The sequence below is a fragment of the Thermothelomyces thermophilus genome, chromosome 1, assembly GCF_000226095.1.
Source record: "Thermothelomyces thermophilus ATCC 42464 chromosome 1, complete sequence".
NCBI classification, from domain to species: domain Eukaryota; kingdom Fungi; phylum Ascomycota; class Sordariomycetes; order Sordariales; family Chaetomiaceae; genus Thermothelomyces; species Thermothelomyces thermophilus.
Genome location: NC_016472.1, coordinates 6,914,147 through 6,926,851, shown reverse-complemented (window position 1 = coordinate 6,926,851; position 12,705 = coordinate 6,914,147). Strand labels below are relative to the sequence as shown.

General features: G+C 56.0%; 3 protein-coding genes across 3 annotated transcripts; 2 read left to right on the top strand and 1 right to left on the bottom strand.

The window, feature by feature from the left end:
• The first annotated feature begins 178 nt into the window (after window positions 1-178).
• MYCTH_2297809 (uncharacterized protein) lies at window positions 179-1,314 on the top strand. Its single transcript, XM_003659988.1, has 2 exons — window positions 179-891; window positions 976-1,314. Exons 1-2 carry the CDS (start codon window positions 389-391, stop codon window positions 1,079-1,081), a joined length of 609 nt encoding a protein of 202 aa, XP_003660036.1. The 5' UTR covers window positions 179-388; the 3' UTR covers window positions 1,082-1,314.
• A 1,100-nt stretch (window positions 1,315-2,414) lies between these two features.
• Window positions 2,415-5,128, top strand: MYCTH_2297808 (uncharacterized protein). The gene is made up of 3 exons (XM_003659987.1): window positions 2,415-2,557; window positions 2,651-4,520; window positions 4,780-5,128. The coding sequence occupies exons 2-3, from the start codon at window positions 2,778-2,780 to the stop codon at window positions 5,098-5,100; spliced, it is 2,064 nt and encodes a 687-aa protein (XP_003660035.1). The 5' UTR covers window positions 2,415-2,557; window positions 2,651-2,777; the 3' UTR covers window positions 5,101-5,128.
• Window positions 5,129-9,804: 4,676 nt separating this feature from the next.
• MYCTH_2313964 (uncharacterized protein) lies at window positions 9,805-12,226 on the bottom strand. Its single transcript, XM_003659986.1, has 2 exons — window positions 11,950-12,226; window positions 9,805-11,857 (listed from the first exon to the last, which is right to left on the bottom strand). Exons 1-2 carry the CDS (start codon window positions 12,175-12,177, stop codon window positions 10,892-10,894), a joined length of 1,194 nt encoding a protein of 397 aa, XP_003660034.1. The 5' UTR covers window positions 12,178-12,226; the 3' UTR covers window positions 9,805-10,891.
• Window positions 12,227-12,705: the final 479 nt, after the last annotated feature.

Below are 12,705 nucleotides of genomic sequence, written 5' to 3'. Positions count from 1 at the left end.
AGCGTAGTAATTACCTATGTATGTACATACATGATCCGTACGTGGTCCTTCCCCGTTCGGCTTATGGAGACCAAGCCCAATCGGCGGCGAGTCAGAGCTGCCGGATGCCCCTTAGCCGGTCGGTACTTTACTTATTATGTTGACCTGCGAAGCATGAGATCATCGGATCGGCGGTTCTTTCTCCTGTTCCATCATAACCTTTTGAGTACAAAGCCATCATCATCCACGGTATCCCATTCTGCTATCCATTGGTCGGGTATCTCGTCTTGTTATGTACCATACATCTCCTTTTCCACAACAGCCTCCCACCACAGCTTCCGCCGCTCTTCGTTCAGCATCGACACTGTGCTGTCGGGCCCTATAGAGGAGCAGTAACTAACGCGCTACGATGAAGGCGAGCTGCCTGTGTCTCACGCTCGGCGTCGCGCCACTCGCGATATGCGCGCCAGTATCCAGGTTCCTTCCGGGGCCTGGTGGCGAAGCTCTGGACCACGCAATCAATCGTTTCGCGCCAGAACCCTGGTTTGCCCAAGGAAGCCAGACCGTCGAGAAGGCGGAACCACAACAAGGCTTCAATCCCCACGAGCTGCCTCCAGCCAAAGTGGCCCAGCCCAATGTCCTCCCTCCTCTTTCGAGACACCGGCCACCACCGCCCGCAGAGAGACCGGAGGAACCAGAGACCGACGCCGTATTTGTGCCTCACCCGGCCCAAGACGACCCTAATACCCCTGAGCTTTTCGAATCACAAACCACTGAAACCTCCGAGTCTGCCATTCCGTGCCATCAGGCTTTGTCCCCTCGTGAGCACAATGACGTGCTCGTTGTCTGCTTGGTAGCTGCCTTCATTCTGGTGGTCGTAGTGATGGAGATGTGGAAGAGCCTCTTCAGGAGGTACGCCTTCCTTTTTTTTTCCCTAGTTCCGTGGAAAAAAACATCTCTTTGAGGCTAACCAATGTTCCGTGTTCTGCCTTCCAGGAAAGGAGCCATTCGACTAGAATCAAGCGCCAGCCCGTCGCAAGTTTCATTTCGGGATACGCAAGACGACGGAAGTCACGCCCAAAACGAAAAGCGTCGTGTGTGAAGCGTTCCAAATTCGCAGCGAGCTACCGGTAACAGACGGCGACGCTAACGCCCACTTCAACTCGGCTGCGCCTGGCATCCGCGATCTCATTATCTGACGCGCCTCGAATGTTGTCCGGGATAAGATTGGGTTTGACTTTTTTAATACCGCACGGTTCATTGTCCACGTAGCACTTGCATCGCGGAGGAAGCGGGTCGGCTCTTGGAGGACTTTCTTTGTGCGGGAGAATTATGGAATCACCAGGAAACAGGCCAGGAGTTGCAGGGCAAATAAATCTTTTTTCAGGTACCATCGCGGTCGTGGCACAGCTGACAAAACGGCTAACTGCAACGAAGAATGACTTTTCAAGGTGAGGGACTGTGATCCCTCCGATTCCATCTCGTCTCTGGGGCATGCCGTGTCCATGATCGAGAACTGACAATCCGCACGAAGTACTCGAGTTAAAAAAAACCGGGCGAACTTGTTCTCATTGAACAGTCATCCATCTGAATTCGGAAAGCGTGTTTGCTATGAAAGTCAGCCCACCCAAGTCGACCAAAAGCGGCAGCTCCCTTCGGGACCAGCGATGACACGCCCATGACCTCAACGAGCGACAATCAATTACCCAGCATTGCGGAATCCGTCGTCGACCAATCTCTCGACAATCCTTGGACCGGAGATGTGTAATCAGCCGGCCGCCGCAGCGATTCACGGGGTCGTGGCTTGCAGAACAAGGCTGGCCGGGTAACCCATCGGCCCCGCTCTCCACCAGACACGGGACCGGGAGCGCATGGAGCTTTTCGCGGAGCGGTCTGCGCGCCAAGAAGGAGAATACCCACATCGGGTACGCCGCCAAGAGGGGTGAGCTAAGCCCGATGCTCTCTCGGCTTTTCGCGCGCCATGTCGCCGGCGGGAAGAAGCACGGGAGCGGGACCCGAGCGTGGCTGAAGAGCGGAGTACGACAGAAGAGAGCATCCTTCTTGGTCTTGGCTTTCCGGACGAAGCCGTACCTGGCTCGTAGGTGTAGCACGCGTTCTTGTGCTCCGTCCAACAAATCGTCCCAATTGGGGTGGGGGGGGGGGAGGGCCCGACTGGCTATTTCAACTTGACCCGTGGCAGGCAACAGCGGAAGTATAGGCTTGGGCCCGCCTTCTGCCAGTGAAACACGGGAAAGAGGGCCTTGTGCAGCTACCTCTGAGCTAGCATTGCAAGGTACATACGGATTACATACCTTCCAAAGCCACTGACTACAGTGTAGCTTCCCCAGCCCCAGCCTCAATCATGCGCAGGGGTTTCGAGCCCCGCGCCTTCATGCCCTGCTCGGCCTTTCCGGTGTGGCACGTCGTGATTGTTCCTAGCAAAAGCTTAAAAAGACCACAGTTCTTGCCCTGGGCTCGAAGACGTTTTCAAGCATCATAAGACGTCCTGTCGTCAATCGGCATCCAGTGCTGTCTTGGTTCTTTGCTCTTTTTCTTTTTTTCTTCTTCTTCTTTTGGTGTATGTTTGTGTGTTTTCTTTAAGCCCCTCCAGCCCCTCCTCAACAAAACTTGGCCAAGCCCTGAGCCTGAGATTGAGTGGAAGGATTAACAGTTTGGGACACCCCGCATTCCGAAGCACAACAAGCAAACGCTGCGGCTGAGAAGTCACTTCGGATTCGGCTGGCAGCTGGGCTGTAGACAAATACCACAAACCTGCCAGAATAAGGTAGCTACGCGATATGTCGCTGCAGGTGGACGACGGCAGCCGTCGTGGCCGCTCCCGCTCTCCCGGGCGTCGCGGGGCAGATGAGGACGGGGGGCGCGACCGAAGCCGTACCCGTGCCTCGCCCAACGTGGTCGAGGTTCCGTACCCGGGCTCCACCGACTCGTTGCGGGGGGACCCGGCCTCTGCGGCCTACGAGTATGAGCGCCTGTCGAGATGGCCGGCCGGTACCGACGCCGCTGCGGGCTACTATCCACCACCGCGCGGGAAGCCGGCCGACGACCGCGACGACCCTTACGCCCAGGCGCGGCGCGAGGTCGACTACGGCTACGAGAGGGACGGGCCGCGCGACCGGGAAAGCGACTCGGACCGCGACAGGGGCCGCCAGCGCCCGGACCTGTACCTGCCTCCCAAGTACGCCGCCAAGATCGTGACGGTCGAGCCCGGGTCACCCTCCCGCCAGTCACGCGACTCCCTCCCGGCGGGCAAGGACCGCGAGTCGGAAAAGGAGCGCGAGCGCCGCCGCAAGAAGGAGAAGCTAGAGGAAGACCTGGCCTACGGCAAGCTCCCCGGCCCTTCCAAGTACGAAGCCCCTCCGTCCCCGCGCCCGGAGAGCTATGGATACGCCCAGCCGAAGCCGTGGGAGTACGCCAAGCCACCGGAGGAGCTCCGGTATAACGCGACCCATCTGGACGTCCACGGGCCGGGTGGGGGCCCCGGCCGCTCCCCGAGCCCCGATCCGCCCTCGCCGATCAAGTCGGCCATGAAGCGCGACCGGTCACGGTCCCCCATGCCACCGACGGCGCGCATGTCGACCCTGAGCGTCGACACCCCTCGCCCCGCTGCCGGCCTCTCCGTCTCGGCCGCCCCGGTGTCCCCGCTGCTGGAGGCCTACCACGGCACCTGGCAGTCCCTGTCCCCCATGCCCTCCCCGATGCTTCCCCCGACCGCCGACCCGCAGATCCTCGAGGCACTCTCGCCCATCGCCTCGGACGACGAGCGCGCGGGCGACAAGCGCCGCGCCCGCCGCGCCCGCTTCAACGACCCGGCCGACGATGCCGCCCGCCTCGCCAAGGCGCTCAAGGGCGAGAGGCGCGCGCCCGACACGGAACCCCTGATCGAGATCCTGCCGGGGCTCACCCACGAGCAGGTGATGGAACTGCGCGCCGAGTACAAGCGCATCGTCAAGACGGGCGCCGAGCGCAAGGGCGTCAACATTGCCAAGCACATCCGCGCCCGCCTCAAGGACGAGGACCCGAACCTGATGAAGGTGTGCTACGCGACGGCGCTCGGCCGGTGGGAGTCGGAGGCATACTGGGCCAACTTCTGGTACCACGGCGACAAGACGCGGCGCGAGCTGCTGATCGAGGCGCTCATGGGCCGCACCAACGACGAGATCCGGCGCATCAAGGAGGGCTTCAGAGACAAGAAGTACGCCAACAGCCTGACCAAGTGCATGCGCACCGAGCTCAAGGAGGACAAGTTCAAGAAGGCCGTCCTCATGGTGCTCGACGAGCAGCGCATGGAGGAGGTGGACGCGTACGGCCGCCCGCTGCGCATCGACTACGACCTGGTCGACGACGACGTCCGCCAGCTGCACCACGCCGTCCGCAGCGAGAAGGGCGGCGAGAGCCTCATGATCTCCATCGTCACCCAGCGCAGCGACGCCCACCTGAGGGAGGTCCTGAGGGAGTACAAGGACAAGTACAGGGGTGCCAATTTCGCAAAGGACGCCCTCAAGAAGAGCGGGAACCTGGTCGTAAGTCTTTTTTTTCTTCTTCCCATTCTCTTTTCTTCTTTCACTCTTTTCCCCTTCCCTCCTTCTTTTCTTCCTTTCTTTCTTTTTTCCCCCTCTTTTCTTCCCCGTTCGTTCTTTGTTGCTTTCACCTCCTTCCTCACTTCTCCCCATCCTCCTCCCTCCTCGCCCTACATCCCGTTCCCCCCTTCCCCTCCCCTACTCTTTCCGCTTTTAGCATCATGCACTAACCGCCCCACGCTCCCTTTTCCCCGCCAAACAGGGCGAAGTGCTCGCGCACATCCTCAACGGCGTCATCAACAAACCGATGCGCGACGCCATGCTGCTGCACCACGCCCTGACGGCCTCGCGCCGCGACGAGCTCCGCCGCGAGCTGCTCATCTCGCGGCTCGTCCGGTACCACTGGGATGCCCAGCACATGGCGCTCGTCAAGCGCGCCTACCGCGAGCACTACGGCCGCGAGCTGCAGGACGCCGTGCGGGAGGCGACCCGCGGCGAGTGGGGGGAGTTCTGCGTCGCCCTGTGCATCGTGCGGATGCCGGACGATGTGAGGCAGGTCGAGAGGGTGGATATTCATCGGTAGTCCTCTTTCCAAACCTTGATCCATGCTAGCTTCTCTCTCTTTTCTTTTTTCACTCTCACCCTCTCCTTTCTCCCTTTTTTTTCTTTGCGCTTTTTGGCGCCTTGCCGGTTGAGGTGTGTGTTTTGAATGGGTTTCGGGTATATGAGGCTCGGAGTCGTCTGCTTGGATCGGTCGAGTGAATGGAGGTTGGGACATGGCTCTTTCGGCCTTCTTTGCTTTCCTTTCTTTCATCTATCAATCCTCCATCTGGATGCGTATCCCCGATTTTCGGTGGTATTTGTAGTGGTTGTGGATCTCCAGAAAAAGGGACGGTAATTGATAACGGACTGCCTAGGCCCATCTGGTTCGGTTGAGAACATGGTCAGTCGTCTCTAATCGTGAGAACTTGTCTTCGACCTCTGTTGGTGGCGTCGGATGAGATTCGTTTCCTTGTTAGGCCCCATCCGTTGCTCTTATATCAATATCAGACACCAACTCGACGCATGACCCCACCAACGACGCGGATCTCTTTACAGAGTGTTTCAAAATGCCTTTCCCCCTTCCGCCCGAACTGTTATCCGTCCCTCTTTGTACCGGGATATGCTGTACGGGACATACATACTCGCAATTCAGCAATGCGTACACTCATCCAGCTGGTCAGCAATCGTCGGAGACTGAGACCCTGGGCCCCTCCATCAGCCCGGGGGGAGAGGTGGTTTCACACCAGCAACATGGCCCTTGGATCGCTAATAAGCGGGATGTGATGAGGCAGCCCTCCCGACAGACGGGCACTTCTCTCGGACGCGCAAGAGGAGCGCGTATGCGAACCCATATTACGGGCGTCTGCTTGCTCCGGGGCAAAGCCGCGAGACGCATTTTTTTTTTCTCGAGCGATATAGCCTCATCTCACTGAGCAGATCCCCTCCATCTTCTTTGGCTTTTCAAGGGATGCATACGCCAGGGGTGGTCATTTCTTAAGTCTACTCCCGAGATAAGAGGACGAAGTAGAGTAGTATAGGAATGATCAGGGTCGATCCTGCTGACAATGATCGAGACTGCTGTCGGCCCGTCTGCTCGTAACTACGAGCCTGAAAGGTACCCGAGCTGAGATGGACGTTTCTTGTTTCTTCCCCCCGTCCACACGGCTGGTCCTTCTTTCGTCTGATCTCATCAAGACCTCTCCCGACCCTCCGTATGTAGGTTTGGCTTTGTTCGGTCATGACACCTGCGCAGAACACTACGTATGTACAGTATATAAATGTACACTGACCAAGTACAGGTTACAGATGGCACTAACTCCGTAACAACACTCGCAAGCATGCACACTCTCACACCTCTCTCGGCCTCGCTCGCCTTCATTCGTACGCGTACATACACTATAGAATGGATCCCGAAAGTCGATCCTTGATAACCCTGCAAACTGGAACGCCCAGCTGCATGTAGTATGTATGCATGTTTCGGGTTTCGGGCTCCGACACAGGCACTGTTATGATAAGTGAGGTACTTGCGTGTACATACATACAAGGGCAGAAACTTTCAGTACATGGACCAATAAACCCGGTATTTTGATTTGGTTTTCCCTCTGTGCGCTTGTGTAAGAGTATTGTGTGTTTCGGTCCCTGCGGGTGGTGCTGGCCCGAGACATTCACCCGGCCTCCACTGCCTCCTACACAGTAAAACAGGGACTTATTATAACTACGGATAGTTTAGTAGTTTAGTAAGTTTAGGAGAAGACGTTGGGAGGGAAATAAGTTTGTCCGCTTCTGGCTTCGAAAGAGTCGAGAACGGGGAAAAAGAAGAGCACGCGGCTCTTGAGTAGATGTTTAGTCAGCCGGAATAAAGAGAGGCGTGCGCTGACAAATTGTAGAACTTGGTTATTTTTTTAATTTTTTCTTCTTCTCTGATATATTATGTAACTATGTATGTACGTACGGCTGTACGGATTACATATGGCGACTTGGCGCGCACAGCCGCCATGAACGGGAAGGTCGATTTGTGATTGGGTTGGGAAGAGAGGGGGCAAGTGCGAGGGTTGCTTCCCGGATATTGTTTCGAAACCCACTCAAGGTCAGGTGAGGTAAGCTGCATCTTCCCCACCTCTGGGCGGTCAATCAACAGGTAGCGTTCTCTCAGGGATGAGCCAAAGAATTCTACACATTGGGAGAGCATCATGGGCTGCTCACAGGTGGTTATGCGCTAGTGTTGTGTCACCGCAGATTTACATACTGCGTAGCTTGCATGCCGCTCCGCGATATTCCCGCTCAGGGGCAGCACAATGTGTATTTCGTCTCTCAATGAGATCCTGAAGGGCAGCTCCGCATAACAAGACCTTGGCAACGACGTTGGTTGGAATGCATGAGGCACATAGATATACCTTACGCAGTACATACATGCCACCTATAGAGTATTGTCCATACATTCATCTTGTAGTGTAGTGTGCCTTCGTACCGCAGCATGTATACAGAATATGCCTAACCCTGCAGCGGGCTGCGACGTCTTGCCGCTTCACCAACCGCCGTTGTACCTAGCAACGTCGGGACTCCACAGAGACGATCGATTTCCCCAATCGGGTAGGAGAAGGTAGTACCTTATTTTTACGGTATTCGGGGAGGCGTCAGCTGTGGCACGAGGCCTGTCTCTTGACGAACTCGCACGTTGAGAGGGAAAGTGACACTCGCCCTCGTCAGGCAATGGCTTCATTCTATTTCCTTCCTTCCTGCCTTCCTTTCTTCTCCCGGTAAGAGCTTCCTCATATTACGACCCAAAATCGAGGAAAGGACGAAAAAGAAGCAAGGCACAGACACACACACACACACACGCACACACAGAGAGAGAGAGAGAGAGCGAGCGTGTGTGTGGGTGCGAGGGTGCGTCTTCTATTCGGAAAAAAGAAAACTACCTTCGCTTGCCTCGCTTTCGGTTATCGAGAGAGCAGTGGAGAACTTGTACATCGTTCCAAGCTCGGCCGAGAGCTAGCCGGCTTGGCTTTTCAATCGGCGCCGTGCCCTCGGGCGATGCACGTTTTCTTGGCCCGTCCCGGAGCGAGTTCCGCCTTCCAGTGGGTTGTTGGCAACCCGCGGGGGATCCACCAGGGGTTCCTCTCGCGCAAAAAGAATGTCGGTTCAAGTACTCCGTATGGAGTCCTCCGTACAATTTGCATCTTGGAACTTGTCGCAGCCAAGAGCTTTCCCTCCAATCGCCTTCCCTCGACCTGAAGGTGGATTCTCCAAGGATTTTTTTTTTTTTTTTTAAAAAAAAAGCCCTCTCTTTCGTTTCGAAACGGGAATCGGGCGCGCGGCCAGAAAGCTCCAAATGCTCAATCGGCGTTAAAGCAGCCCGCCCGCCGAGATCTGCCCACCTTTTTTTTCGGCGATAGTTGGTATGGCTTTTCCCGCTGGGCAAAAACGATTCGTGACTATGACTGGCTGGGATATCTGTTCCCACCCCATTCCTTCTTTTCTTCCCCCTTGCTTTCAGATGGGAATGGACCTCGGCGATGATTCATCATGACCAACGGACTTAACTCGCCGGACTTAGCCCGGGTTCCGTCAGCAACTTGGCGCCGGTTTTTTGTTTTTTTTTTTTTGGTGGGGGGGTGGGTGTGTGTGAGCTTCCCACACCAAGTCAGTGCTGCTGAGCGCCGTCTCTGGAGTCATGCTCTCCCTGGCCAAAATCTTACTGCAGACAGCGACCTTCGCAGGGACCTAGTTACAGCTAGCTACCTTACTTGTTCACAGACCTTGGTACTGCGTAGTCAGCCGTACGAAGTATGACCAACCACCCACCCCCCTTCCTCACCCCCTTCCCTCCCTCATTCCACCCCGGTTTGGTCAGGGTCCAATTGCAGGCGCTTAGCCTCTGTCGTTCCGTTCCGTTTAGCGACCAGAAAACCGGGCCGTCTTTCTTCATCAGGTGGTCTCAAGCGGGCATGTGCTGCGCCCCGTTTCGTGTTCCTCTCTGCTCTTTTGTCTCTAGTTCCACATCTTTATGCAGCATAGACGAGACTACTGCACTATTGACCGTACGATTGGTTTTTTTGTAGAAGAGCGATGTACATACATACTCTTTTGCCCTGGATTCGACCGCGGTGGGTGGGACGCAGTACGGACATAACTACGGTAAAGAGGTTACCCCAATATTGCGGGACGATCCAGGCCCCGGAGGCCCGCGGAGCATTCACGGCGCCGGGACTCGGGGTCCAGAAAATCCCGATCGTGAGGGCACGTTCCTCCGTCCTATTCGAAGGGCGGAATCCGCCTGACCCCATGAACACAAAGCCGCGCCTCGGGAAGTCCATTGGGATATTTTCTATTGGTGATATTATGATGGGAACACACATTCTTCGATGTTTTGTCTTGCATGGAGTCGGCCACCGCTTCGGGGGTTGTCTCACGCCTTATGGCCCGCCTGGTTGGCTGCACTGCTCCCCCAAGGTTTGGCCATGAAACCCAGAAAACTCCGACCGAGCCAACCCCGCGTTTTACATTCCGCGTATCGCGTATTTTGGGCTGCTGAGATTACGGCATGTGGCCCCTCGCCGAGCATGACGACGCCTCTTGGCTGACACCGAGATGATCCCCAAATGGGGAGGCAAAACTGCGTCCTTGTCGACAATCAAATCCGTCGCAATCCCGGAGAGATTGGTGGCTGTTTTTCAGAAAAGATCCGAGACGGTGCTCTTGGCTCCTCTGTTGATCCGTCTCGTTGACCGTTCCGATACGTTTTGAGGCACTCCGTAACGCCCATGTCAATTGGTATGCATGCTTCTTCCTCGTTTCTTCCCTCTTCCCCCTATATATATATCTATCTATACTAGGACTATGGGGCGAAAAAAAACCCATATGACCAAAGAAAAAAATATATAAACAAAGACCCGACTTCTCCCGCTGTCAGCTGAGAAATGCGAGAGTCCGGATTATGAATCATGGCCAAATCCACATCTGACCTGTTTCCGAGGGACATCGGCGAAAACTGTTGGACAAAACGGAAAAGCAAGGCAGCCTCGGAGCAGCCAGAAATCACTAATCCGTAAACCCAGCTCCGTGGATTCGGGCACTTTTCGGCGCGTTACGGAGGAACCTGATGGGTCTCAAACGCACGCTCGGCCCGTTATCTTGTCCGTTTTTTTTCGGTGGGGCTGTGGATTTGAGTTGTGCGATGGGCGAAGTCACCGACGACTTCTCGCTGGTTCCCCTTGTTTCCTGTATTCCAAATCTAGTAGGAGCGGGGTTGTGAGTTTTGTGTGCATCCATCATGAATTGAACAATAATGCTGTCGTCATGCACCTGGGCTGGGCCGCCGCCAGGTTACGCATCGTTGTAGCCGTAGGGCTGAGGCAGGGGTGCACATCGTCATCGTCGTCGTCGTCGTCGTCGTCGTCGTCGTCGTCGAAGAAAGACATGTGAGGTCCGCCGTATGGGAGAGACGAGAGGAAGCAGCGGTTTTTGATGAATTTTGGCATTAACGGCAGTGACGGCTTTGTCAAGTCAGCCGTTCTCCTATCACCCCTTCCGCTGGTCACGCGCATTCAGACGCAAAGTGCTCACACCACTCAACCCAGCTCATGCCTCTAATTGTACAGTCCAATGGGTCAAGCCAAACCGCTCCTGGGACGCCCCGTGTTGTGTTTGAGATCCTCACCGGTCTTTCCGTACGCCTGCGCCAATAACGCCTCCCGAACGTAAAACAAGAGCAAAGCAAATCACGGTCCCATCCTCCTGTTGACTCCCAGGTTTCATAAACCCAAGAGGGGAATAAAAAAGGAAGAAGAAGAAGAAGAAGGAAAAAAAAAGAGAGAGAGAAATTCGAAGCCCTAAATGTTTGTATTGGAAAAGAGTGGTCGTAAACTGTCTTCTTCGAACCCGGAGAATATCATGGGGTCGCCCATTCCCATCATAACTTCGGGGTTCCGACAGGAGGACGAGAAGCCGGTGGGCTTGGCCGTGTAGTTAGATCCCAGGACTCCCGAGGAGATCATGTCCGTGCCCACGAAACCTTGACTCGCCATCCACAATTGCTGGGTCGTGAAATCCATCGACGACGGCCGGCTCATCCACTGGAAGTTGTTCGGAGCCGCGGGGACGGTGGGAGACTGCTGGCTCGGCGGGAACCCGTCCGACGGCGCCGCGGGCGGCGGGGAGAGGTCAAAGTCGGGGTAGCTGAGGCTGGCGGGCGACAAGCTGACGGCGCTGGCGGTGCCGAACGCGGCCCTGCGGTAGTCGGGTTCGAGATCGAAATCCGAATGCTCGGCGTCTGAGGCGGCAGAGGAACTGGCTCGATCTGTCCGGTTGCAGGCGGTATTAGACTCGGTCTCTTGCCCGGAGCTGCTATTGCTACCGCTGCTGTTCTGCGATGCGTCGCCGGCTGATGCCGACGACGACGATGATGATGATGACGATGACGATGACGCTGATGATGCCGCAGCGTGCTCCTGCAATTGCCGAGCCAGCTCCGCCATCCCGGCCTCATCCTCGGGGAAGATGGAATGAACGGGAAGATCCAGGTCGCTGTTGGGTCGTAAACAGCCGAGTTTGGCGGCAACGTTGTGAATGACAGGTTGACCACGGTCGTTCAATTCGGGCTCCCCCAGGTCCCAGGGCTCTCCGTTCCGCACCATCGAGTAGAGCTTCTGGACCGTGGCAATCAGGACAAACTGCGTGTTTTCCAGCACCTCGGCGTACCCCGGCGGTAGTTGTTTGTACTCGGTCTTCTTTCGAGTCCCAGCCGTGCATATTAACCCGTCGTCTTTACACCTCTTGCAAGGAAATTCTCCATCGCACTAACATTGCGTGTCAGTAAGGGAGATTACGGCCAGTGACAATCCCCAAGGTGTACAAATACAAAAGTATATATAAGAGCGAGCCCGGTTACCTTTGTCTTTTTCATGCGACACCTCTCGCAGGCCTTCCATACTCGCTTATGCCTCCCATCGCTGTGCTGCGAATGGCTTTCCTTGGCTGGTGACGGAGGGTGGCTATGTGTACTCGTCCGCTTCAGTGTCCGATGTACTGTCTTGATAGGCTTGGATGCTGCATGGGGCCGCTTCGACCCCTGAGGTCTGGTATGCTCCTCGTTTGGAGGGGTAGGTAGGCTGTCCATCATCGTCATGGGAGGGGCAGGTGGGAAGGAAGCAATAGCAGGTGTAGTGAGAGGTAGGCATGTAAGTGAGAGCGAGCGCGCATGGAGGGGGCCAATGCATATATGTACAACAAGTACAACAAGTACAAGGGTGGCTGACGGAAACAGGGCGTATCGTAGGCAACTCCGTTTTCACCAGAAGCTGCGCGAGCGCATAATAGTGTAAGCCGCAGGAGTAACTATTCTGGGGCGATTAATAATACTGGGGCAGCCAAGAGGACAAGCAGGTTGTTGACAGGACGACAAGGGGCATGGGGTCCTGGGGAGGAGTGGAGGAAGGAAGGGGGATCGTTTGGCGAGGGTAGTTACAAAGCATGCAGTGCGCCTCTGTGCCTGCTCGCTCTCGGTAGTGCTGATACGGAGCAACCGTTGGGGAAAATCGAATGGCTCGGAGCTGGGGTCTTGTCGCCGCGCGAGTCGTGGTGGTATCAACGGGTCGGCCTGTTGGTCATGTCCGAGAGCGCGCCTACACTACACTAGTGTACCCGC

Coding starts and splice junctions, on each gene's coding strand:
- MYCTH_2297809 (XM_003659988.1), top strand. CDS start 389: ATGAAGGCGAGCTGCCTGTGTCTCACGCTCGGCGTCGCGCCACTCGCG. Junction 892..975: donor TGGAAGAGCCTCTTCAGGAG/GTACGCCTTCCT, acceptor TCTGCCTTCCAG/GAAAGGAGCCATTCGACTAG.
- MYCTH_2297808 (XM_003659987.1), top strand. CDS start 2,778: ATGTCGCTGCAGGTGGACGACGGCAGCCGTCGTGGCCGCTCCCGCTCT. Junction 4,521..4,779: donor AGAAGAGCGGGAACCTGGTC/GTAAGTCTTTTT, acceptor CCCGCCAAACAG/GGCGAAGTGCTCGCGCACAT.
- MYCTH_2313964 (XM_003659986.1), bottom strand. CDS start 12,177: ATGGACAGCCTACCTACCCCTCCAAACGAGGAGCATACCAGACCTCAG. Junction 11,858..11,949: donor GTCGCATGAAAAAGACAAAG/GTAACCGGGCTC, acceptor ACGCAATGTTAG/TGCGATGGAGAATTTCCTTG.